At 34.1% G+C, this 27,673-nt stretch overlaps 1 protein-coding gene across 9 annotated transcripts in view; it reads left to right on the plus strand.

Annotated features, from left to right (window-relative positions):
- The window catches only part of RPGRIP1L (RPGRIP1 like), a 72,977-nt gene that overhangs the window by 2,000 nt on the left and 43,304 nt on the right, over window positions 1-27,673 (plus strand). For all 9 annotated transcript variants that reach the window (XM_080553004.1, XM_080553003.1, XM_080553007.1 and 6 more), the window contains exons 2-10: window positions 1,042-1,133; window positions 1,931-2,075; window positions 5,610-5,908; window positions 8,139-8,238; window positions 9,657-9,800; window positions 15,722-15,827; window positions 20,208-20,354; window positions 21,497-21,570; window positions 25,624-25,763. In XM_080553004.1, the coding sequence (XP_080409130.1) occupies window positions 1,049-1,133; window positions 1,931-2,075; window positions 5,610-5,908; window positions 8,139-8,238; window positions 9,657-9,800; window positions 15,722-15,827; window positions 20,208-20,354; window positions 21,497-21,570; window positions 25,624-25,763 (1,240 nt within the window). In that variant the 5' untranslated portion in view covers window positions 1,042-1,048. The remainder of the gene's footprint in view (window positions 1-1,041; window positions 1,134-1,930; window positions 2,076-5,609; window positions 5,909-8,138; window positions 8,239-9,656; window positions 9,801-15,721; window positions 15,828-20,207; window positions 20,355-21,496; window positions 21,571-25,623; window positions 25,764-27,673) is intronic.

The following is a 27,673-nucleotide window of genomic DNA, read 5'->3' on the forward strand; positions in this document are numbered from 1 at the left end:
TATTGGCAGAAGAAAGGCATTTCTTTAGCAGCAGTTTTGGTTGTGATAGAATTAACAGATACTTCCTGGAATGTCTGTGGATTAGACTGTGTCACTTTTGTGATGCGGGTATTTAGTAGCATCACTGCTGTACACGGTAATTTCCCCAAATCCAGACATTTTTGGATTTATTACGGATTTTACCTCAGCTAAAGAAAGTGTAACAGTAGGAGGAGAAAAAAAAGTATTGTCCAAAGGACTTGTTTAATGCTATTCCAGCCTTAATTGACCTTATGGCCAACATACAATTTTCCACACTGGTAAAGAAGAAACAGTAGTTGTTAACAAGTATCTTCATATATTACACTGAAACTAACGTGCTGCTTTCTCACATTAATACTTTCCTAATCTCTCTTTGTCGTGTAGCTAAGCTTTTTATTGCCTCAAGAAAGAAATGCGTTCAGATTTATGAGAATTGCTCATAGGAGAGTCTCTGTCTTAGAAAGTAATTTCTCATATGACCATGACTGAAAGAAGACTAAGAGAATAGTAGGCAATGCTGGAATGACTTCGTAACCCCCAGCACCTCTGTTTCGAAGAGCACCATTCAAAGTGTGGAAGGTGGCATTACAATCTACCGGTTGATGCCTTAAGCCCTGACCTGTCTTAAAACAAACGAACAATCAAAGAAAAAAAAAAGACTCACAGGTTCCTCTCCCATATGTGCTTAGAAATACAGGCTTAGTCCAAAGATTGCTGAAAACAATGGAACTAGGAAGTTAAAAAAAGCTAATTCTACAAACGTTAAATAAAATAGGAGTTATTACAGTAGAAAGGAAGCCATATTTTGTGCACAGATTAAATCTGACATCATGTTAAACTTGAAAGTTTAGATTGTCCCCAGAGCCAAGCAATTGAGAAAGGAGCATTTACAGTAATGTATGAGTCTATCATTTCAGTGAATCTGTCATTACTTTTATACGATGTAATTGTAGTTCATTCTAGTCTCACAGTTTAAGTTACAGATGGAGAGGAATTTTATATGAATTTTGTTATCCACAGATAAGCCATGTCTGTTCCAGCTGATGAAACGGTGGGGGACCTGCCTGTGAGAGACGTGGGTCTAACTCTAGTTGGAATTGGAGGATTACAAGGTTTGTACCAGCTGCTCTTTATTACAGTTACAGACTTTGATCAGTGGCTTCTTTAGGTTCTTTCTAAAAATGTTTCTGACATTCACACTCACAAAATTAAGTTCAAATAACATTGCAAATCTGGATTAAATTCTGAAAGGTAAAAGATACTATGACCCATTCTGAGTTCATGTTACTCGTTATGAGAGGGGCAATGCTGCAAGATGCTAAAAACTACAAATCTCATTCAGCTATACCCTTCATCCTTCCAGGAGAAAAAAATAAAAAATAAATAAATAAATAAATACTTTTTTTTTCCTGAATTGAGGACAAGGCCAGACCCACTTAACAAAATGGGAACCAAAAGTAGGAAGCCATTCTGACATGCTAGTAAGTTGCTATTAGAATGGAATTACTAGTCTTGGTCTTGTATCTGAGTGAATTTACAGAATTCTAAGTTAATCTTTTCAAGTTTCAAGAGAGTATGTTTACTGTGAAACAGATTAGAAACTATCCCTGTGGGTCATCTTATTTTTTCAGTATGTTTGACAGTACTTTGTTCTTTGCTAAACTATTTTCTGTTTGTTGTTGACTAGGTAATCAGTTTGCAGTATCATTTGATTTACTTTTTTTTTTTTATCTGCAAGAGGTAGGAAGAAGGAAGTGAATAATATGCCAATAAATCTGAAAAAAATTAGCAAACACAATTGTAAAACATCAAATTACTTGAGAACTTTCAATATTCAGTATTTCAAAATGAGAGACTGGATTACATGGTGTTGGATATATTGAAGATAACTTATTCTTGGTTTGGGTAGAATCATCAACTACACAGAATGTTAAAGCTCGACAAGCTATATCACGAATCAGTCGAAAAGAGCTGGAAGACAAATTTTTTCGCTTACGTGATGAGAACATCTTACTTAAGCAGCATGCAAACAAGCAAGAGGAGAAAATTAAAAGGTATGGGTTTTAATGGTTTTATTTTGTTTTTACTTTTGCTTGAAGTAACACTTTTGCTTCTTAAAACGTTAATTATCAACAACTAAAAAAGAATGCTGATTTCTCTCAGATAACTTTTCAAAGTGGTCTCAAAGCCTTCGTATATCCTACATTCCCTTCTGCCCAACTGAAGCTTCTCGTATTATATTCTACAATGCATCATTGTTCTATGAAGCTATTTTCTACTAAGAAATGGAGAATTCTGTTGGTACAAATAAAACACCTGGAAACAACTTCAGTGTACCAACTTAACAGGTCATATAGTCATGCCTGAGGTTTGAAGAGGGTTTAGGCAAAAGAGAAGAGTTCTTGCAGTGATTGGAGCAGTTTACATTTTATACAATTATTGAATAAAAGACAAGGTGGACATAAAACAATGGTAAAGGATGATAACATTTTGGAGGATAAGAGAGGTTACTGTCAGAAGAAAAATTAAATAGGTCTCAAGAATTTCAAGGTAAATTTGGAAACAAAAAACAGTAGATGTTGCTATGTATTGTTTGCATTATTTCAGCAGTGTTAATCTGTGTTACGATAAACAGCAATAGTATTAGGCCTAAAGTTTTGGCTATGTTGATTATATAATTTTCAATTAAAGGCGTAATTAAAGAAATCTGGAAATCATTGTCACTATTTTCTTAATATAGTTAGTTTCATTCCATTAGGAATGTGAGCATTAAACATGAATACCAAAACATCTCTTTCACTTTCAACTGATTTTACTAATTTTTGTTGTTGTTACAACTGTTAAGTTTTTTTTTTGTCTATGTCTTCGCATAGACTTTGGGCAAGTAACTTACAAGCATCAACATCTTCTCTCTTCATTTACCTTTTTCTTAGCAAAGTTGCTTAATCTTGTTCAGGAACAAAATGTTCACAGGGAAGTTGCTATGTGGACAACTGCCACCATGTCATTAGAAATGAAAAGACACACATTCTGGGTTGTTTTGGGGAGAGATGAGAACTGAGATGCACTCTCAAATGAGATGTACACCATTCAGTTCCAAATGGAGAAATTAATTGTATAGGAAAATATGGAACAAAAGACTTTATTTCTTAATTTTTGTTTCTGTTTAGCACCCGTGAACAAGGGAGAACTGTACATTATGATCAGAAAGCTATCCATATATCACAGTTAGCTACCAATTACATGCCATAGTATAGAATTTTTTATGCTGACTGAATCATAATATCAATACATTTGCCAAAATTATAAGATAGCATAATACTTTTTTTCTTTTTCAGCTATAGCAAAAATTACTTAGTGCAATTCATTTTTGTTTTGATTTCTGATTGTCTCTGTGTTGCATGGGATATTTTGATGATGGGCAGTGTTTAGAGCTCCATCTGGAGAGGTACATCTCTGTTTGCCACTTTGAAGCTGGTAGCTTGGGTTCATAACTATACTGTCTGAGTACAAAAACGGTAGGTATTCTGGGAGCTGAAGAAGAGGCTATGGAAGCCTAATTATTCATCAGAACTTTCATTCTAGAATCAAAATGGCCTATACAGAAATATTCTACTCTTTTAATCCTTCTCTGTCCTCCTAGACATTGACTAACATATAGCCTTTATCATCTTGTTAACGTCAAAGTTAACAAACATGGTCAGGTCTCCTTTCTGTAGGGTAATAGATACCTTTACTGAAGAAGCCCCAGGTAGCATCAGGTGCACAGTATCGGTGTACCCAAAAATATACAAGCAACTTTACGGTTATTAGCTCCAATTCAGTGTTGTGCTGGCAATCCCGGCCTGGGTTCAGCAGAACTCTTCATGGTATTACCGTATTCCAGGAGGACTAATTAATCCAGAAGTACTCTGATTCTGTGTTCACATTGTGCTGTATCTACACTGATTAAACTACACTGAATCTAAACTAACCAATTCCCAAAAGGGTATCTGAAGATACTGCCTCAGGAGATAGGATTATTTCATACCTTTCTAAAGTTAAAAAGGTTCTTTGCTGTTGATTCAGTAGTCAGTGAGTCATGATCAAAATGACCAGCATAATTTCCATCTTTTCTGTCAGGCTACTATTAAATACCAGATGGTAGACAAAATGAATTGTTGCTCATTCCAAATGGCATTTCCAGTGTTTCTGTTAAATGACATACCAAATGCACTTGTTACCCACTTACGTAAAATTACACAGAACATCCAAATTGGAATATATGAATTAATATTTTAAGGCACAGAAAATAAAAAAATTCTGAATAGAGTGTTTGTTTAGATTGCCAGAGAAAAAATCTTAACTCCTTAAGCTGCATTTCTTTCCCAGCATCCCTCATGCCAAAAACACATGTAAGTAGAAGTTTGGAATGAATTTGCAATAGAAATACATTTGAAAAAAAAAAAAAACAAAAGAAAAAAAAAAACACAACCAAACAAGAAAACTGCTTACAGGCAAGTAATGTTCTGTGACATCCTAAAGTTATAACAGATTTTTTTGTTTCACTTTTGTTCTTTTAAGTAGAAGCTTCTGTCCACAAGTATACAAAAATAAAACAAGCCCCTTTAAACAAATGAAGTGTGTCCTTATTTTCAATTTTCTTTCTGGGCCTGCAAAAATAGATTCCCTGTAAACTAGATACAGGTCGAAGATGTGCGACCAATTTTGTAAAGTCTTGAACTTGTCTTTCTCATCAAAGCCACCTTTTCTTTCTTTATATGCCAAGTTTTTTCCATTCACTGCTGGGTATGTTTTCTGTTCTTGTATATTACATCACCTCCATGTGCCCTCTCTGCCTTTTGTTCTAGCTTAGCAATGTTTATCAAAACTAAAGGAAATCAAAGGTACAATTCTTGAGATGCCAAAAGCAAAATTTGTATCCTTTTAAAGATAAATAAAAACCATACCCTCTGTATCTAATTTTATTCTTCAGCTAACTGTTCCTTCTCTGAAACACATTGGTAATACTTACCAAGTATAAAATTGAGTGCAGTAATATGAACTATTAAGTCCTTTTCCTGAGTACCTTCTTAAATATCTCCACCTCTACATTTTAACAGTTTTAGAACTAAAATGTATATTTAAATCCTAAAATACTGTAACTGATATATCATTGGAATGTTGTGTATTATTAGCATTCTTTCAGTAACTGGATGTTTTGTGGAATTGTAGCTTTTATTGTTTGGCCCACCACATCCAAAATCTGTAACTTTACTTAACAGCCTGCAGAAGTTCCTATATAAGGTCATGCATTAAAAATTACATTTAAGGAGCATATGGAGTAAATATGTGTCCTCCCTTTACTAACCTTAAATGATAAGCCTTAGGAAACTGTTATTTGTCAGTGCTATAAAACAGATTGCTGCACAGTGGTTTCAATTATCTTCAAAGAGTTCTTCACAGGCAGTAATAGTTATATCAAAACCTGAAATTTATTATTCAGGTTCTATGCTGAAGTCTTCACAGTGATTATGTTCCTTTCAACAGAATGCTTTTTATGCTGACTTTTCACATTCTTTTTCATCTTTTTTTATTATTTTCCCCAGAATGACCACCAAGTTAATACGGCTTGTTAATGATAAAAAAAAGTCTGAGCAGGTTGGTGGCGGCCCCAAGCGGCTGGGTCAGGCTGTGGAGCTGGAAGAAATGATTGAGCGCTTGCAAGAGAGAGTTCGTGAGCTTGAGAAACAAAACGAGAGTCTCCGTAGCAAGCTCATTTCAACCAAACAGCAACTCCAGATCCAAGGCCACAGGCCTAATTCATATAACTATGTTCAACCTCGTATTAACACGGGACTCAAAAAAGTGAATGATGCTGCTGGCATGCTGGAGCACCCAAAAAAAGGTATATTCATGTGTATTAATGATATTATTTTATACATGTAATACCAATTATTGCTACATGGGCTTTTCTGAATATCAGTGGGCAACAGTATCTGTAGGCATCATTGTTCCCCCTTTTTCTTGTATTTATAGCAGTTATGATAGTGTTCTTGTGCTTTAAGTCCTTATTTTGAGAATCCACAATGGTAGGGGTAAAACAAATACAAATTTGAAAATAAAGTAGTTATCAAACAAGTTTACAAATAGTTAACTTTGTGGGACTTTCCCAGTATGATTTCTCTGAATCTTAAAGGCTTATAAGAGTATTATATGGAAAAGTTTAGTGTTATCATGTTGTAACAAAGTTTTACATCTGTAGTTTGTTTGCACGTGATTTTCCTTTTTAATTCCAAGGTTTGTTCTAGTCTGTTGATACATGTGTGCACAACACTTTTTGAAGGAGATTTTTGAAAAATCGATTATGTGTGGATTTCTGAAAGCAAATAGCACAATGCAGCCATCATTAATGATGCCTTTTACTGTCAAGACTTACTGCTTAAGGCAGCATTGTTCTCAGTCCTTTATTTCTGATAACTGCGTTTGGAAATTGCACTTTAAAATCTTTCTATTTTCATAAGAACATTTGTAGAAATATTTGGACTTGGGTTTAAAAAAAAAAAAAGGCAGCTATGTTGGCCTGGATTCAAAACAATCAGTCAGCAGAACTGTCTCCTTAACTTCTACAAGCAATGGATTAGGCTGATGGCCAGTTATGTTGCGTTTTTCTCCAACTACCCTTCCTAATGGCCTTTATTTGGGTTATTTTGATTATTCAGGTAGCCAAAACCAGAAACAATAAAAATGTTTTTAGACAGGTAATGAAAAGCAATGAGTTCTACCACTTTGATCCTCAAATTTAAATATAATTAGAAGTTTTGACATTCTAAATAGACCTGTATTTTTACACTGCATATGACAAATTAAGCATTTTTATTCCCCAAAATGTTTTTTTTTTTTTTTTTCCTTAAACAATGCAAAGATAAAGTAGAAATATAATAAATTTATTCAGGCCCAGTGCTAGCAGGGAAAGACAGGCAACTTGCTTTGAGGATTGCAGAACAAATGTTGATGTGGCATGCTGTAAGGATTTGTCTTGGCATAAGAACAGATCCAGATCAAAGATGTCTTGTGCAAAACTAGGATTCAGGCCATAGTGATTCAGCCGGTGGTTCTCAAACTAGGGAGAACATGAAGGGAGGAAAAAAAGAAGAGGAGAAGATGTCCATAGAACAATGAGTTGAGCTGATAACTTTTAGAAACTTTATAGAAATTCTAGTGTGCCTCTCTTAGTTCTAGGACCTTGCCCAGTCTAGAAGGGATTCTGATGTGCTGGAGCACTGACACCTAATTTGAATATGCTGTTTCTTGAATGTCCTTTTCTAAGGTGAAGACTATTATTAAAAATCTAGTAACCAATGAATATTGGACGCAGAACTTGGGCATGGTAGTACTGTCTTCCAGAAGCTCAGAGAATATTTTCTGTAGTATTCATAACCTGCTGCTGGTGTTGTACTTTGAACCTATGTGACTCAATTATGGGGTCTGAAGGATGGCAGCTTTGATGTTGTATTTGAAATTTAATGCCTGGTTTGTTCCCCCCTCAACACTTCATTAATTTCTTCGTGCTGAAGAACAAGGAGGAGGAGGAAGAGATTTGGGGAAACTATTGATTTTGCTGCTGAACTAGCAGTTCATCCTTGCGTAATTTTGAACTGTTTTTCACAAGCAACTTAGTATGTCTTTAAAGAATGTAAGGAAATTATTTGCGTTGTTGTTAAAAACGGTTCTGTAGTTGCTTGTCTAGGTAAATAACGTTCTTATTATGATTTTGTGAAGAAAGTGCAGTCAGAAAAAAAGTGATTACAAGTCCGTGTTCCTTTTTTATATTGTTGTAATTGTTCTTTGAAGATACCACCTCACTTCTGTCTTTCAAAAGAAAATCTCCTAAGAAAAAGATTTCAAGACATATTTTAACGCCTCATTTTAACAGTGCTTACTGTATTGCCTGTAGTTTAAATTTTACAGCAGCTGTGGTTGTAGATACTCTGATCTCTGTGTGAATTTCATGTAAAATGCTTTTTATGGCATCTATATAGGCATTTCAGGTGTTTGTATTATATAGGGATTGTTTTCTATAAAATGCTTTTTCATTCATCATCACAAAAACTTATTTCTCTTTTCTTTCTTTTCAGGAATGAGATTTCAGGATTTAGAAGTGAGATCATCTCACCTTTTTCTCCCGAGAAATGGCCAGAGTCTGCTTGAGGATGCAAGGGCTGAAATACGAAATCTGTATGATATTTATGTTTCTTAATTTCTGTTAATATAACTGTTAGAACTTGTGGTTTTCGTGAAGAAAAAATATATTACTTCAGAAGTTAAGACTTTTAAAAAAGAAAATGAAATTGTTGGATCTAACTTAAGTACTAAAGAAGATTCTTGATTGTCATTCTCCCTCACTGTCCTGACATTCTAATCCCTAAAGCCCATGGAAGCAAAACTTCATTGATAGAATGGAATTTACTAGTGTTTAAGTTGTGCTGGTATTAGCATTGTCTCTGAATTTAAACCTTGTTGAACAGCTAAAATTTACTTTTTAAGTAATTTATACTCGTATATTGCTAATGAAAAAATCTTTAGTAACTTTATAGAGATGGGCACAGAAGTGGCTCTTTCTCCTATACCTATCACTTTGGAAGACTAGGAAAACAAGAGCTAACAATTAAGACTTGCAGGAATCTTGGTGTTCACAATAATTATTCTCTTATTGTGGTAAGACTCATCAAAACGTGTTACAATGCAGAAAACATTCAAGCAGCATATTTTCGGAGATTTCAGTTCACACATGGAAAAAATAACCACAGTTACTTTAACATTGGAATGGAGCACTCAAGTACAAGAGCACATACATGGCCAAAAACCCTACAAGATACTTTTACATCTACGATAGGTACATGAGGTAATGAAGAACTGTAGCTTATGCTTAAAAAGCTTCAGAGTAGAAAAAATTATACATTAGTTGATTATTCTTATTACAAAAAATGCTATTAGAGAAGATAGTTGAGATTAACTCATCAAGAAAATCAAAATTGCAAAGTTGTGGCCTGCTTAAAAATATTCAGTCCCCGTTGGCTCTAATTTTCTTTCCTTCTTTTTATAACTGCATTTAGTGGATAAATTCACTGGCACATCATCTGAATTGTTTTGTGTCACCTAACTCAGAATAAAGCTTGTTTTCACTGCTTTATCCATTGTAGATCTCACATGATTTTGATAGCTAGTAATGATGCTTTCATTTCCAGAAAACACTTGGTACCTTTGGATTAGGAGGAGCATGCATTTAATGTAGAGTATGATAAACCATCAATGATGTTTTAAAGTAGATTCTGCTAAATAGATGAAAACATTATTTAGTCCCACATATACTGTTATTTATTATATATTTAAGAGCACTAAGTCATTGTTTGTGTTGTGTTTGCTAATGTTTGAATTATTTACCTATTTATAGGACTATTCACACCTTTTCATATGATTGCCTCTATTTTGATAGTAAGTTGAACTCTTAAAGCTCTGTTGTGGGGCATGTCTTTAAGAAATACAACTTTTTGCCATACACTTAACTCAAGAGATTTTTGCTCTCTCAAGTATTTAATTTTTTTCTTTTATAAATGCTTATCTGGTTTTGGAACATAAGATACTTGTATTTACAGGGAAATTGTGATTGGTTCCCAAAAGGAACACATTGAGGAGCTAGAATATGCCAGAGAGATGCTTGGGAGTCAGCTAAGAAAGAAAGAAAAGGAGATTGAAGAATCCTTCCTACAGCTGAAGGAGCAAGAAACAGCAAGCCAAAGGTATTATGAAAAATGAAAATCTCCATGGTTGGAGCATTAGAAGAACTATATCAGAACGTTTATAGAGAGCTGTGATGTTTATTCCTCTAAGAATACATGCTGTATTTTTTTCTTTGATGAAAGTTATAAAATGTTTTACCAAACGACCGTGGTTAATTCTAAGGAAGGAGAATATTATGATAATGCATTTTTTGTTGGTTTGTTTGTTTTGTTGTTGCTGTTTTTTAAAGCAAATAGATGAATCAGTTCGTAATTCCCATTTTAGAGAATTAATTTTCAGCTGATTCAGCTATAGTTGAAGTTAAACTCATTAAATTCATCTACCAGTTCTTCAATGCAAGTCTCAGAAAATTTTAAATATAGTGCCATAGTGGATAATTTAATATTCCTTGATAATTTGGAGTCTGTAACAATAGAAAAATAATAGCCCTGTAAAGATAGATTAGCACATTTTTGAAGGAATATACTATAGCTGTGCAGTGAAACAAACCCACGTGAACATTCTTGTGAAATGTTTCACAGAAGAGCATCCATTAGTTTAATCTCTTGTTCTTTCTTCTTTCACGTTCACAAAAATTTATGCAGAATTATGTGACTTGACATGTATTTCCCCTCTTTTTACTGTTTCAGTTTCGACTTTTTGTGTTAAGGTTCTAATAGGGCCCAGTCCCGTGTTCCTTCCTCTTTAGATGTCAATGAAAGTTTTACTTGGATGGGAAATACGTGGTTAGTTCTGGCTTTCTAGGGAGGGACTTATTATGTGTGAGCATTCTTTTGTGCATCTGTGGTGCTACATAAATAATACATCTTAATGTTGCTATTAAATTATTCATAAAGATATAAGTCTTTACTGTTCAGACTTCCCTTTATATCATATAGTTTAAATAGGTTAAAGAAGTTATAAATAATTTCTCAGTCTGTGTTGACAATTTATTTGGAAAATATATATTTTTTAAATTTCATTGTTTGGAAATAATCTGATAAAATTTTGGAAGAATTAATGTGTTTTGTTTTCTGTAGATAACCACTGTTCTTTAAGTACAGTAGCCAGAAACGACGTAAGTTCTAAATTGGAAGTCGCTGTCATATTGCTGGGAATTTTTAAGGTCTTTTAAAGTAAAGGTACACTTCAAAATTGAGCTAAAAAAATCTTCAAATACAGTTAGTTTGTGTAAAGTAATGCAGATCCTTATTTTTCTTATCAAATTACTTGTGCGCAATCCATGATACTTGACCTAAATAACTATCTGTGATTACATTTGAAATCCTGGAAGTACTTCCTCTGTATTCTATTTCTTGATTGAAACCTGATAACACATACGTTAATTATTCAAGAGTTACAGTATCTGGCTGAAGAGTCTAGGAAATAAGTTGAAAAATGTCCACTAGCGAATATCCGGAATAATCTGCATTCCACAAGTTCACTTCTAGAATAGTTTATGGAAGACTGTTAATTCCTGTGCTTTTTGTTATATTTTTTATATTGAATGAACGACAGCCATAACTTGGATGCTTTTCTCTTTAAGCTTAACTGTAATCATAAGTACCTATGCTTATGATTATCTTTAGGAGATTTTTGAGCAACCTTGTCTAGTGGAAGGCGTCCCTGCCAATGGCAGGAGGGTTGAAATTAGATGAGCTTTAAGGTCCCTTCCAACCCAAACCGTTTTATGATTCTATTTTCACTATCTATCTTTTTTGAAAATTTTATGTTGAGTCTGCATTAGTTGATTGACTAGACAAATGCATTTATATACTCTTGGTAGTTCATATTTCTAATATTCTTTGCATCAGCATAGAAGATATTATCAATATTGGAATACTGCTGTGTGAACACTGGAAATGTGGGTGACTGATAAGGTCATGTTATTTTGTCTTTGTAGCCTATGACTTTGAATTTTAGTACAGTTGGCAGTTTTTCCTTGTGTATTCCTTTGCATGTATGTTACTCCCCAAAGAGAGTTAATCTGTTGCACTTATTTAGGAACTGTGAGGTGCCAAAAGGACATACTACGTGAAGATTGGTGAAGCTTATTTATGTCACTTTCGAACTTTAGGAAAACATACTTTATTCCACTACATTATTATGGAATTGTTGTGATTTAAATAACTGAAGGAGTTTCCAAGTAGTGAAGCAGCCACAGTTAATATTCATTGATCCATCAGTGGTAAGGGAAGGAGGTACTAGTTATTCTGAGTCCTATAAGCACAAGAAATCCAGTAATACTCTAAAGCTATCTTTGCTCATCCAACATTGACTACCATTTCTATATTATTACAGAAGAATTACATAACAGAGTTTAGCTGTTTTGTAGTGCACAACTCGAGTTGATTATTGTTACACATCTGCAGTCAGTCTTTATTTCAGTATTTCATTAGAGATTGTTTGGGGATTGCTTCAGGAACATACGATTCTGACTTGAGGGGGAAACTTGGCTTGTGGATTTTAGACTAAACATTTTCTTACGTACAAAATTCAACTGCATTTAGCTTGAGTGCTTTTAATTTAAAGATGGCCAAAACCATAATAATCTCATGGTTTTATGTCTATGATACACAGCATGCAAGTTAAAACATTGTCTAAATAATCACATTCTGCAAGCAGCTAGCTTTAAATAACTCATTCTTCATGGTACTTTCAAAAAGTCATTTTTAAAACCACCCCAGATATGCACTTGTGAAACAGGTATTTGGTATTTGCATATGTTTCTGGTTTTTAGATTTTTGCCTTTTTTTCTTTACTTTTTTTTTTGTGTGTGAAAAAGCTTATTTGTGAATCAGTTTTTCATTCCTTTTGCATTTTTTTTTTTTTGCTGCAGCATGCCTTTGGAGTTAGACTTGCTACATTTCTGGATTTCTGGACAGGAGTATCATATCTGACATACTCATGACTTCTGTGTTTGCAGTCTCAGACAAAAAAGTGGAACGTTAGCCTCAGTGCATTTATATTGTGATGAGAGAGTACAACATGTATATGACTTTTCTAAGTCATTACTAATATTAAAAAAAGAAACAAACAAAAACAACAGCAACAAAAACAACCTGAATTTGTATTTCATTATGCGATTTCTTATGCTTAACATATTTTCCTGAAGATCATGTTTTTATCATTTGTAGTTAGCTCTTTAGCCAGGCAAACAAATGTAGACTTCTATATAATTATCTAAATAATCTGAACATAATATATGCTAGAGGTATCAATGCCCTGTTAATGTTTTGCTTATTGCAAATATACTATCAGTTACAATGTAAAAGTGTTACTAAAAGGTAATTTTTTTCTTCCTTTATGTTTGACTTCCTTTTAGGGATAAAAGGTAAGGGAAAGAACATAATGTAAATCAACATAATTGTATTACTTCCTAAGCATTGTAAAATAAGAGTACTGCATATTGATGTTGTGTTCTTTATTTCTGTGTTTGAGAGTCATAAATTGGCCTGTGGCATAGTTGTTATTGAAAACTATGAGCCTAGAAACTTTTTGCTTGTTTTGCCAAATAGAGGCTAAGTGATCCTGAAAAGTATAGTGGTGATACTTTTGTAATTGTTTGTTTTTCTTGTTTTGAATGTGAATAGGAGAAAGTTGAGAGCCACTGATCCCAGTTGATAGAACAGTCAGGACTCTCTAAGAGCAGTCTTAGTTTTGTATCCGTGTGCTGTTCATATGGAAGTAAAGACAAGATGCAAGAGATGTGGTTTAATTAGGCCTCAATTTTATTAGCTTAGCCATCTGGGAATTACTGGCATAAATTTGTACAGTGCAGGTCAAGATCCTTTCCTTAATTGTTTCCTTCTGCTGAAGGTTGCTATCAGTCCCCCATTTCCACACAGCTGGTCCCCAGCCCATTATTGGGACCCCACTCTATTCTTTTAATCCAAAGGATAGAGGCCTGGAAAAGAGATCGTCTCTTTACTGTACTTCAGACATTAACCCCAAACAAAATTCGTAGCTTTTTAAAGAGTCACTTTCTCTTAACTTCACTTTCAGGCTTTTAATCCAGCTTTAAGATGAGGTCTAGAGTGGAAGGATAGAGTTTTTATGTTCCTTATTTCTTCACTTGTGGCAGAAGGCATGCTAGAGCTAAATCAGTATGCACATTGATTCAAGGTGTTGCCTCAAAAGGGGCACTAGTTCTTTTTCTTTTTTGAACTTCTGCTGCAGGTCTACCTCCATGTCTTCAGGTTCTGCAGCAGAATATTAGGCTTTTGGGGCAGTGGAGAAAATACTGAATGAGCTGTCTTAGTACAACTTTATTCTTGTAGAGAATTTTGGTTTTTTTTAAGCAAAATATTACCTATATAAGAGAAAGGTAGTGCTACCTTTTAAATCAAAACTGTATATAACCCCTATTTTTAAACTCCTTTAGAAAACCTAGAAAGATGTTCGGGGAGCAGAATACATCAGCTACCTGGGAAAGAGAAAGTTGTATAGATAATCAATTTCTCTTCTGTTCTACTATTTTGTGACTTTATTTATAGAAAATCAAAGTAATCTTCCTCAATTAACTTTGCCTTTTCCACAAAATCTGAAGTGATTTTGTTCTTAAGTAGCATGTTCCTTGTCATGTACTTTCATGGAATAAATACTGATATAATTGCAAGAATTGAACTGATCGCAATAAAAGGAGTTGGACCTGATGATCCTTGTGGATCCCTTCCAATTTAGGATATTCTGTGATTCTAAAAAGCAATTTTTTACTTCTGAATTTGAATAATTTACTTGATATATCAGTACCCAAAGCCTGTTTAAATCAAGTAGTGTTTCATTCACTGTTGAAAAAATAGTTAATGTTGATTGTCAGGAGCCATGGGGTTTACATCTGTACATCATAAATTTCACTATCATCTGCTCCTTTTTCTACTTAAAAAGGAGAAAAAAAAAAAGCCCCCTGCTAAAAATGAAGGGGGAAGAAAAGTCAAGGCAAAAGCCTTTGAAGACATTGGAACCTTTTGTTTGATGTGTGGAACAAGATTAATAAAAACGTGCCACTACATTAGCTTTTAAATAGCTAGCATGAGACAGTGCTGCTGTCTATACTCACCACAACTTTAATTTATGTAGATAACATGTTTTAGACATATGATTGTCTTAGCGTTGTGTTAGGGCTGTTTCTTGGGGAACATCGCAGGTTTGTGTGTTTATCTTTTGTGTAAGGACAATTAACTGGGCAATGCCAAAACACAATAGGCTTTGATATTTTAAAGAATAAGAGGAAAGTATTTCACATTCTCAGCTGGTTTACAGATGTGTAAGCTTTGTAGTCCATTTTTTTGGTCCAGCATGGCATTGTGACAATTCCTCCAACATGCCTAAAACAGATAAATATTGGAAGAGAAATTACCTTTAAAATGCTAAAGATTTATTCTGACTTTATATTAATATAAATCAGAAATGGTTTCTGTTCCTGTACTTGAAGAAACTGCAAAAGTAACAGGATCTACTTTGACTTACTGAAGGAAAACACCAGAAACAAATACTTATTTAAATTTCAAATCATTTTAAACTGCCTTTCTAGTAAACAGTGCATTCTCAAATTAATCTTAGAATTGTACTGAAATAGAAAATCTATGTGGATATTAATTGATTTTCATGTAGTTAATGTGCTACTTGTTTGAATACTATTCTTTAGGTGCTACCAGTGTAAATTGCTAAGTCATAGCAATATTTGTTAGGTTTAAACTGTAAGAGAAAGCTCCATAAAATGATAATGTACTGGTACCAGATTCTTTGGAGGGTGGGAAAGAAGTGATTGGAAAACAAATGATCTCTGTAAGTATTGGATCGTTTTCCTGTATATATGTAATATGCAGTATGATACGATACAACAAACATGTCTATTCAACTTTCCAAGACAAAAATAATAAAAGAACTTATTCTGTATCTTTAAGCTCATGGTATATTTCTCTTTAATACAATTTTGAAGGCTAAACATCCGGGACAATGTGGAAATGATCAAGGTCCGTAAACAGCTGGTTGATAAAAGCAATGCACTTTCAGCAATGGAAGGAAAACTTCTCCAGCTTCAAGAGGTAATTAGGATTTGGTCAGTAACATTCCGTTACTCTCATCACATACGCATGTGTAAATTGAAAATAAATATGCACGGTTCTTGATTCAAAGTCAGTGCTGAATACAAGAAAATGAAACGCACTATCCATTACACCCAAACTACTTCAGATGTGTAGGGTTTTTTATTCTTAAAATTTCTTTCAGAATTTTGTAGCAGATCTTGAAGATCTGCAAAAGTATCCCAGGCAGATTTGGGTTAGATTATGTCCTCAGTTGTTTGGCTGTCTAAAGAGATGCATGATCATTTACAAAGAGGGCTTTGATTTAATTAGAAATTTATTATTTGATTTAAACATATTCCCGATTCCCTAAGGAAGGGGTACCGTAACCCATTTGGAGATTTGGCTGTTCAGAGTTCTGAGCTTAGGACTTGTATTCATAAATTCATGGAAACTATTTTAGAGGGTTACTTTAAGTGAGAGATGTTCTTTATCACCAGATTTATTTAAAAAAAAAAAAAAAAAAAGGTCACCAGAACATGCAACTGTATGGCAGATTATGCATAGGTTTTATTGATACAGCGCTTTTCTGCTTCGTCCCATACGTACTGGGAGAACGATGTATGCTTGCAGATAAAGGCAGTACAATAACAACCAAAGAGTTCCTGTGAGTAAGAATCCTGCATGCAACTGAGCTGAATAAAGTAACTCAGCCTTGTGAAGTGGAAGCACAAGACGTCCTTGTTATTTGCAAGGTGTATGATTGTATCTGAGATTGTTATAACTTAATTCACTGGAAGCAAATTATATTTTTCTTACTGTAAATTGCTATTTCTTTTTCTTTTAATTTAGTAATGTTTCTTTAACTGTTGTTTATGGATCCACAATTTCTTTGTACTTTCAATTCAAGGAAAAATTAAGATTCAAAGTGGGAAACTATGGGAATTGAAGTGACTTTTTAAAAGTTTAAGTAAATTTTGAATTGAAACTGCTTAGTTACTGATATATAATACAGAATTAAATAAATAAATAAGATTAAATAACAAACAGTGTGGTTGTATCTCCCTAGCAGCATTTCATAAGAGTTGTAAAAACCCAAGAAAGAAATCTTTCATGCCTAGTGCAATTCTAAGATCTTGAGGCAGGATTATCACACTTAAAATAAGGGTCTTTATTTTAAAATAATTAAAGTATGGATCCTAACCTTGGTCACACTCCTGCCCAGGAAGAACTCAAGAAGACTATTTGTGTGCCTTCCTTACTCCTTCTGGATTGGAGGCTGCCTACAGTCCACATTTCTCTCAATTGTACCTTAGTCTCCTATTTTAACCCTTCCTCTCCATACCTTCTGTGCTCTATGGCTATGTTCTACGGTTGTAAGTTATGGCTTCTTTGTTCATATATTTTTTTCTGCAAAGAACTCTTATTGCCAGTTCCTGCTTCTTCCTGTCCGTGATAAACAAGACTTCTGTCATTTGATGTTTGCTCCCTTCCTCTTTTCCTGTCTTTCTGCTTCTACCTCTGTGCTTCTTTCCCCCCAGTCTAATATCTTCTTTGCCAAAGCAGTTCTTCTGTTAGTAGTTCCAATCTATTTTTACACAGAATGAACTATGTAGAATGTAAACTCCAAGGGAGGCAGGTTTCACATAGCTTTTTGTGTTCTTAAACAGAACATGATATGTAAACTTCCATTCTAAATCATTTGCGACTTCTTGATAATATACAGCAAACAGCAAGTACTTGTGCTTCTCTTGGCAGCAGCTGAATAGAAACAGATGCCTGAGATTCAAACTGGTATTTGAAGACATTGTTTCTAATATTCACAGTGAAAGCTGCATTTTTGGAAAGAATTAGAGTGTTCTGTCTCATCATATTTTTACAGGATAATGGATACAACGGTTTTCCCATTTTCAATCGTTTGAGTGTTTGAAATGTGCCTCTGCTAAACACAAATAACTGTAAAATCTAAAATTTCTACTTCAGATGTCACTTAAATGCTTATTGACAGAGCAATGTTTTTGTTTGTTTTATGTTACAATTTTCATGACTTTGAGTTCATTATCGTTTACTTTGGCTTATACGAGTTGAAACATTTGTAATGCCTCTGTTTGCCATTGAACTTGAGTCAGCCCAAAAGTTGTGAAGCCGTGGAATGATAAGAGCCTATAATCCTGTTCCATTAAATGATATTTAAAACGATCTTACAGGAGCAAACATTTACAGGCTTGTTTTGTTGTTCAAGAATTTCAATGTAGCCAGTTGAATGAAGGAATTTTGGAATCTGCGTAGAAGAACAAAGGACCCTGAAACTATTTGGATTAAATATTTGATTCCATTGTCATATTTATATAATTACAGGCTGAACATTCCAGGATTTCATGATTTGTAATATGGGATATGCTAATCTATGCCACTAAAATCGTAAATACTGTAAAGAGTTAGTTCTCATGGATAACCAGTACAAATATTTCACAAATGTAATAGTGTTTGTGTTTATTTGTACAGTATTTCTAGAAGGTATATTTTCATTTTCGGTAAAGGAGCTATTTCGTGTTGAGGCATGTTTCCCTAAGAAACACAGTTTTAGACTAGAAACCTTAAACTACAACCATCAACCCATTTGTTGCCATTACCTGAGTCTTGGGATATTTTAAGGGAGAATGGATAGAAAGCAATTTTGGCATGATGGAAAAAAGCGTTGAAAGAACAATCAGGTATTGAATACCTTTAGGAAAGAATGTACTGGGGCGTGAAGGAAAGGGGAGTTATGGTTCCCCTAAAGTTCATGAAGAAAGTTGACGGAAAACCATGAGGAGAGTCACAGAGATGCTGAAGGACTGGAAGGAAGTTGAAGCAAGGAGATTTTACAGGAGGACATTTTTAGGACTGTTAATGAGAAGTTTCAATAATATAAATACCTTGAGGACTGCCTGGGAGAGACTGAGGATCAGTTAGAAGGTGAAATCAAGGCCTTGATTCTTGAATTTGTTTTCAACTGTTTGGGAAATCAAGGAAAGAGATAAGGGTGAAATCATCTGTGAAAGGCAGCTTTGCCAAGGCATGGGATTTTTTTTCTTCATGTAGTGGGTAGAAATGATACAAGTCATTAAAAAGGAAAAGAACTTGTGGAAAATTTGAAGTTGAGGGATGGCAAAGAGAAGATGAATTCACTTGGACAATTGGAAAGGTTAGAGACTGCAAGGCTTGTGATTTCGAGGAAGAAAAGAAGAAATTTGGACAGGAATGAAAGAAGTGTAAGACTGACTTTTAAGGTGCCATTTTTTGAAGTGACTGAAATACAGTTCACAGCAAGAGGGAGTGCTGAAGAAGGATGATAAAAATTAATGAGTAATATACATCACTATCTCTCTGAAATAAGACTGGTAATATTATTCTCGATAAGATTTTTCTTACAGAGAAATGAGATCCGAGGGGCTGAAGATCAAGTTGGTGACTGGGTTTTCTGTGTTTTTGTGGTTTTTTTCTACAGTGTTTATACTTTGTATGAACCTGAACAATTTGCACAGGATTCACATGAAGTTTCTCCATTTAATTACCTCCTAGGAATGTTATAAGGAAATCATGAAACTAATGGTTTTTTTTCTGTCTATAATCGTTAAATGTTGTCTATACTCATACATCTATTTGACATATAAATTGCCATATAATCACTTTATTAAACAGGAGATTGGCTTTTAGGTTGTTTGTTTCAAGTCATACATTGAATGTGTTTTACATTGAATTTCTTAATGAGGCATTATTAAAGCATGCAGAATGCAGACAGTATAATATTAACTAATATTCTGGAAGTAGGGGTTCTATCAGCATCCTCCATTTAATATTAAAATTGGTTAAATAAGCCTTAACATAATCCATTGAAGTAAATTAAAATGTAAAAGAAATCATAATTCCCTTATTAAATTACTGCTAGCAGGAAAATACAACCTAGCGTGTTAGGATTATGAAACAATTATATATCTACAGTTAAGGGTTAACAGAGCTGTGGCAAGTTCTGTGATTAACATAACTGTGGTCAACATTCATTTCTGCTTGCTACTGCAGTGTTTTTGGTCAGCATGTCTAACCACTGTAACCACAGCAAAATCTTTTAATTGCTTAACAGATGTATTTCTTGGTCCTTTTCATTATGACTGAACTGAGGGTTTAACGTTCATGAGAGCAACAAGAATGCCACCTTCTCCTGGCCATGTGTAATGAAATTTTCTTTTCAGTTGCTTAGTCAAGAGTGTCTCCTGTTGACCACATTGAGAATATCTATTAACTGCTGCCAGGAAAGATCACTGATAGCATATGCAATGTTGTAACGTTCTACTAAGAGTGATCTTCTCCCCTGCCCACTCCACTCCCCCGTCCCAATTTTTCTTCTTTTTCTTTTCATAGAACCAAAGGAACCTGAAGGCTAGCCATGATGCTTTAATAGCAAAAGGTGATGAGCTGAATCTACAGCTTAAAGAAGAACGGTTGAAGTGCCTGAATCTTGAAAAAGAACTGCAAGCAGTGACTATTTCCAAGCAAAGGACAGAGGAGGTGAGATTGTGTCCAAGAGAGCTAGAATCTGGTTTAGGTAGTACATATAGATAAGGGAAAATGTTATCTAAATTAAGGATGGGATGGGTATCTTTTCATTGCTGAGATGTGAACAGACCTTTCAAACATGTTTAGAAGACTCACTTGGAGATACACACAGTTTTCCCATTAAAGAGAAAATCCTGTGGTTGCTGCTTGCATTTCATGGAATCATGAACCGTACCTGGCCCCCACACTACATAATCATTCCACCCCTGTTTGGATAATGCTTGAGGAAGAGCATAGGATTTCACTTGGATTCTGATACTAAACAAGTAGTGTGTTAAGCAGAAACAATCTTAATACTTGATTTATTGATCCTATTTTGCTGTTTCTGTAGTGTTACTTTAACCTGATTTAGTCATGGTAAAGCATAGTATTACATCTTACGTGACAGTTCAAATCAGTCACTTCTATTTCTTTTTCTAGTGGATTCCAGAGGCAAGTACCATTGCCAGCAGTCACCCAGATACAGGGCCAAAAACCAAGTGTTTTATTCCTCATTCTATTCTGTATATAAGGAGAGTGTGTACAAACTTGCTTGTTTTTTCTTATACTTTGTAGCAACCTTAGTTTTACCACTACATTTACCTGTTTTGAATGCATTTTATATGAATCAAGCTAATGGATATTACACCTTTGCAGTGTTGTAATGCATATAGGGTATATCTTGTATCTTTAAAAACATATCTTTCTTTATTGTATATTTTGAAAACAAGAACTTGTTGCCTCTGTGTGGTCAGTAAAAACAATGTTTATATATTGCAGCCATTAATGAGCAAAACTGAATTAAACATTTTTAATGCTATAGATTATTTTTTTCACATAAGGCAATATAATTATATACTCTTTTTCCTCAGTTCACATACATTAGTCTCAACTTCATATATACCACATGAAAAAGCCTGTCTTGGCCAAATTATATAATGTGATGAAAAAGTGTTATTTTGTAACTTCTAAGAGACTGTTGCATGAAAAGAACAAATAGAAGTCTTCTTGAGAATGCCTACAAAGTATTAAGTAATCATCTTTATAAATTCATTATAATTTTCTATTTGCTATTTGTTTACTATTTTTTGTGCTTGAAATTTTCTTCATTTTAGTTACAAGAAAGAATAAATGATCTAGAAAAAGAGAAGGAACTCTTGAGGGAAAACTATGATAAGCTGTATAACAGGTAAATATTCAAATGTAAATCTTTAAATGTTTTCTTTAAATGTAAAATGGGATTCTGTGTCCTGTTTAGATCTTCGTAGGCTGGGTGTATATGCATGTGCATATGCATGTTGAGTGTATAAACATTCAAATATATTCATACTATAATTCCTAATATCGGTAAGTGTATATGGAAACATTTAAGGTGTTTTGCCTGTATTTCATCTCTTCTGTTGAAATGGAGCAGCTTCCATTGTTGCTCTAATACTCTTGAGATAGTACATCACTTTGAAAAAAAATTATAATTAAAATGTAAGTAGAAATAACTTTATTTTGAAAATGAAGCCGAGAGGTTCCCATGTGAATTTTTAATAGTGGTTGTTTTTGTTTTTGTTTTTGTTTTTGTTTTTGGGGGGGGGGGGTGGTTCCTGTTGAAAGAAGGATAAATCTAAGAGACAAACTTCTTCAGGATTAATTTATTTTATTTTATCTAGGGAAGAGGGGTTCTTTGGTCTGTTGGTCTGTTTGTGTAAGTTCTTCCAGTGCTTCTGAGGGGATCTAAAGTCTGATATTTGACAGCTTCTTCAATGTTTATTTTTGACAGGTAGTTTGTTTGTTTTAGTAATGGTTACCATTTTGCTTGTGCTGGTTCTGCTCAGAGTTTTTGCGTAGGCTAATGTAAGCTTTTTTGAAGATTCCTATACATAATAAATTGTATTGGTGTAACTGCTGCTTATAGTGAAAATGGAAATGCATTGCAAGATGAGATTCAGAAATTCCCTGGTACAAAAAAGATATAATTAATATTCTTGTTGTAATCAACTATCAAGGAAATAATGACCTTGAAATGAACATTTTGTATATTGTAAAGCCATGTGGCCTCTTACGCTGAAGAGGGTTAGAAATTTCCTAGAAATTTAACTATGAAAGTAGGTAAAAAGGCTTGAAATCTTTTTTTCATGTCAAAATTTCTCCTCTTAATCTTTGTTTGGTTTGTCAGTGTGATGTCTCTCAAAAAAAAAAAAACAACCAGTAAACACAATATGAGCGATATCAAATGTTGTTTATGGGATTCTTATATTTATGATACTTTTTGTACTTTCTATTGTGAAATTAGGCGTTATATTAGCAAAACAAATATGAGTACATGTAGCTTAAATTATTTTAAGAATATAAGCTGCAACAGTTGTATAATCACGGTATTTAGTTGTGCATAGGGGAGGTTGGTCAGTTGTCGCTTGCTTCAGTTTCTTACAGATTCCTCTGAAGTCTGATGTTATAATCATTTTTATGATCTTTCTCCTATAGCATTACACAAAGAAATAATTCATAATAAATATATCAATTATAATCCTGTCTTTAATTTTTCTGTTCTGTTTAAATTATATTGAGATAATTTATAAAGATGTTTAAATAAGGAATTTAAATGTGATTCTCTCATAACCCAGTGATCTTCAATATGGCTTTTTTTCCCTAAAATTTTCTTATCATATACTCTGTTTAAACTTTGATTTACGCTTTATCATTCCATGGTAGCATATAGATAACAAGAAATTAGAAAGAGAAAGAGATCATTTCGTTATTTCTACTGTTTAATGGCCAGCTTTTTCTGTTGCTCATTTGAACAACGTGAGCTTACTGCAGCCTACCTGTTGCTAGCAGTGGATAGGCCAGTGTCTGCAGGTGACAGATTATTAATAACTTTTTTTTTTTCCTGAGGAAAGGAAAAGGCATAAACCCTTTCCTTAAGAATGTCATTCTATTGGAAATTCCCTTCAGAGTTGATGGGAATTTTGCCAAAGCCAAGGCTGAGAATTGGATCTGAAAAGTTTACAAAGAACAAGTATGAATTTGTCCGTTGACTCTTATTATGCAGTCAGTATCCAAGAAAACAATTCGTTTGGATAAAAGATTTGGAGGAATTGTTTTCATATGACCTTGTAATGCAAATCTAGCAATGCTTAAACTCCATCCAAAGGAAATGGTGCCAGATGTGGTTGACCATTTATAGCTACCCAGATGTCTCTGACTCCAGTGAAATACAGCAAATGTGAAAGAAATTCCACATGAATTCAAGTAAAAGTAATCTTAAAATTTGAAGGAGGAAAGAGGCAGGAGTGGACTCAATTCAGTCTGTTAAAAGCATTTTCAGTATATAGGTTTGGATAAAACCTGTTGCCTAAATTGCTCTTCATTTCAGTATCTAAATTCTGAATTACTATCATAACAGCTGTTAATGATTTTTCTTCCATTATAGTTTTTTTTTAAGACTGAAATGATGTGTAGCTGCATGTGAAATAATTTATGTGAAATAATTGTGCCTAAAGATAGTGAATGCACATACAACTAGACATCATGGTCATTACAATTTGGAAACTTTTTCGTAAGTGTGAAAACTAAGTGTATTTTATATCTTGTCGTGCAAAGATATATTCTTTCTTTATCGGAGCCAATCCAACTTTGAAGAATGTTAAGTCTAAGCAACTGTAGAGCACGCTGTCTCTTCTGTAGCAATGCAATATTATCGATGTGATTGTGGGTTCAGTGCATTACATTTGCTGCATTATCTTCAAAATTATGGCACAGCAGAGTGAAGTATATGTTACTGTAGGACCTAGAAGCATTAGTTAAATTCATGCTGTAAAAGATACATTATCACCCTATAAGATGGTATGTGCTTACAGAACTGTATAAATAGATTAGATCAGATACAGGATGAGAAAAAGAAAATTCAGAGAGTTGATACTGTTTTTATGAAGATTGCAAATCAAGAATATAAACTCTTACCAAATATGTCAGAGTCAATAATCCATGCTAGAATATTTTTTCTTTAATCTTCAGGTCGTTCTTCAAATATATTAGGTGTAAATTCACTTGTACATACTTATAACCACTTTATATAATCATAGCCATCAAAACAGGCAATTCTCTTCAGTCAGCATGTACAGTGTGCCATCTATTTGGGCCATCCCTTCTACCCTATTTCTTTCCTTCTTTCCTATGTGGCTTTTTTTTGTGTGTGTGTGTGTGATAGATAGATGGATAGAAAGGTATGTATCAGAAGATGTACAAAAATAAAAGTTACTTTTTTAATCAGTGACCTTCACCAAAGTACATAGTTGAGGGACTGACTCGTTTGTTAAATACCATTTCTGTTTTTTCAGGAAATACAGAAGTGAATAAACTGGTTTGTGACTGGTTAAGATGAAGGATATCTTTCCAGTCATTAAGAACGTAACTAGTGAATAATAATAATATGAACACCATAGTACTCACTGTATAAATTATAGGAAAACACATTGCATCGCTTTGTCCTTTTAACTCCTGTGAATTGTACTGTAAATTATTTAATGTTCTTACTTCTATTTCAAACTGAGTTGCACATTTTGTTGTGGTTTCAGCAGTTCTGATTCTGTGTCCATGCCATCCATACTGCACTCAGATTGGTAGTTTACAAGTAAATAATGTGTTACAGGAAAAATAGTTACTCTAGTTTCTTTACCCAAATCCGTTTTTTATTTCTTAAAGCAGGAGAAAGATTTCTTATGTGCTTCTTAATCAGTATCAGAATTGTTGTTTTACAGTATGAGAAAACTGTTGTCACTTTGTGGTCAACGTTTCTTTGAACAGGCAGCTGACTTTAGGCTCTGCATCTTTCACAGATTTAAAAGAAATCAGGTGGGTGATCCCAGTTCTCTGCATTAAGAGGTTTTGTATGCGGAAAGAATGGTTTTGTCAGTTGTCAGTTGCTGAGGTTTGGAGTTGTGGATTACTCTGGGATATGCATCTGAATTCCTTTTCTAGTCCCACAAATGTTGCATGCTGCCAACTTTTCTGACTTTGGAGCTCTAAATTAAGGCCAGTTCCTTTGCTCATCCCACAGACTCTTTCATGTTTTTTTAACCGCAGCCTGAGAAAGGCGCCTTGGTTTCAACAGCAGCAGACCAGCATATGTTTACTTAATTCCTAAGACATGATGACAGTGGTCTCTGTGCCACTAAAAGCTTTCTTCTTTATTATTTTCTGTTGAAGTTGATCTCTAAAAGTTTTTCACATGCCACATGTTTTATTGCAGTGTCTTCAGTGTGACCCACGAACAGCAATGGAAATTAAAGGAAGAGCAACTGAAACTGCAAATTGCTAAACTAGAAAGTGCTATCAAATCTGATTTAGCAGACAAAAATGAAATCCTTGACAAGATCAAAGTAGAAAGAGGTACAATTCTGAAATAATAATCATTTTCTTATGATGTGAGTTTCTCCGATGTTGGAGTTCGGGTATATTCCGCAGAAAAGTGTGGTTCATTTGGTGGCAGTGATTTCAAAGCTGTCCTTTAAGAGTACAATGAATAATGCGCGTAAGTAATGACTAGTTATTAAGTACAAAAACTGACCCACTACAGGTTATGTGCTGAATGAAGATCCTATAACTCCAGTTGCATTAATTCTCCAACTGTTGGGTGAATATTTACCCTTTATTCTGTATTTTTCCTTTTCTCTAAATTACAAGTTCTTAAACAGACAACAAGACCATCTGACAGTCCCTTTCAAATTGTATGCTACTACTCTAATTTCACTTACTGCACAAAGGTATGTAAAACCTGTATAGGCACCTGAAGATGATTAATTGCCTTTCAACTTCGTGAATTCAGATTTTTTTTTGTATTTTCAGTGCACACACATTTTTACTTACAGCTGTAAACATATACAATAATACGGTTTTGTTCTAATCTTCTCAACAGATAATTTCATATGTGTTTTTCCCCTGGTGTAGAACAACTTCTCAGTGAAACTTCAGCACCTTGCCACCTTTATCTCAATACCGTGATATACTGTGCCGACAAAAAAAAATTACATAAAGAGCACAGGCAGCAAGTAAACTAAATATTTTTGTGGTTGTTTCTTCAAATGTGTGTTTTTAAAAGGTAGCATGCTTCTGTGAACAATCTAATAGAATGAAGTGGGTCGACTTGTAAATAATTATTATGATTATGATTCAAGTTCAGCATGTGTTTAACATTAAGATTCTGAGTAGTTCTACTAACTTCAAATACCAAATAAAATATTTAAATATCTTATTAGATTACAGCAACAATTTGCAAAAATTAGCCCTAAGTTGTCTTAATGGACAAATACTTACTCTCTGCCAGTAAAAAATGACGTGAAATAAGAGTAAAAAATGTATTGCACTCTCTAGGTAGTGTTTGTCCATAAAACCTAAAAACAAACAAACAAACAAAAAAACACTCCACACCCTTCAGCATAAATACAGTTCCAGTTTTATTCCATGGGCTAATCCAGAAGGCAATCCTAGGCAAGTAGGGGATTGAGAGTTTGGCCTGTTTTGGTTGAAAGAGCTGTTGAAATTGCCTCATTTGGTTTGTAGAAACTGCATCAGGAAGTTTCTCTTCCCAGTTTCCCAAAGGACATCCTATCTGTGATCAACTCGACAGAATGCAGCTCTTCATCTGTCTTGTTGTTAGAGAGCATTCTCTGCTGGCTTCCTGATCTCACCCACAGAATCTGTTTATGTCCTTATGACTTCATACTTCAGCTGGATTAATCAGAATAGATAGCCCTATTGTTATACTGAAAATCTCGTTTATTAATGCACCTGACACATACAGCTACAATCCAGTATTTTATTGTTAGTGTAATAGAAATCTTGATGGTTAGTCTACTCTGGTTATCACAAAAGCAGAAGAATAATAATGCAGTTAGAGTACTGCTGTACAGAAAAAAGCTTCAATAATAATATAATTGGATTGTAACACATGTGTGCCCACTTCCTACATTTTTGTTCCCTCTCCAAGTTATACTTACTTCTGTATTGCTCCTCTGGATCTAACAGTAGATTTGAATTACTGGAGAGGATAACACCTTAAGTCATCAGTCTATGGAGTCCTCCTTTGGGAGGAATATGATGTTGATGTTGCTAGGATTGACTTTGGTCACTTTTAAGTGTTTGCTAGGATACTTTTCCACCTCATTTTTTCCTTATTGTTATACAGCTTCACGTTACCTCTGAATTTGTGATATATGGTGCCCTTTATGCACATCATATGCTATTACTTTGTTGTGTTTAACCTAAAACCAGTGTTGTCCAACTTCAAGTCTGCATTTTTT

Source organism: Anser brachyrhynchus, assembly GCF_964034855.1.
Source record: "Anser brachyrhynchus genome assembly, chromosome: 12".
In the NCBI taxonomy this organism is placed as follows: domain Eukaryota; kingdom Metazoa; phylum Chordata; class Aves; order Anseriformes; family Anatidae; genus Anser; species Anser brachyrhynchus.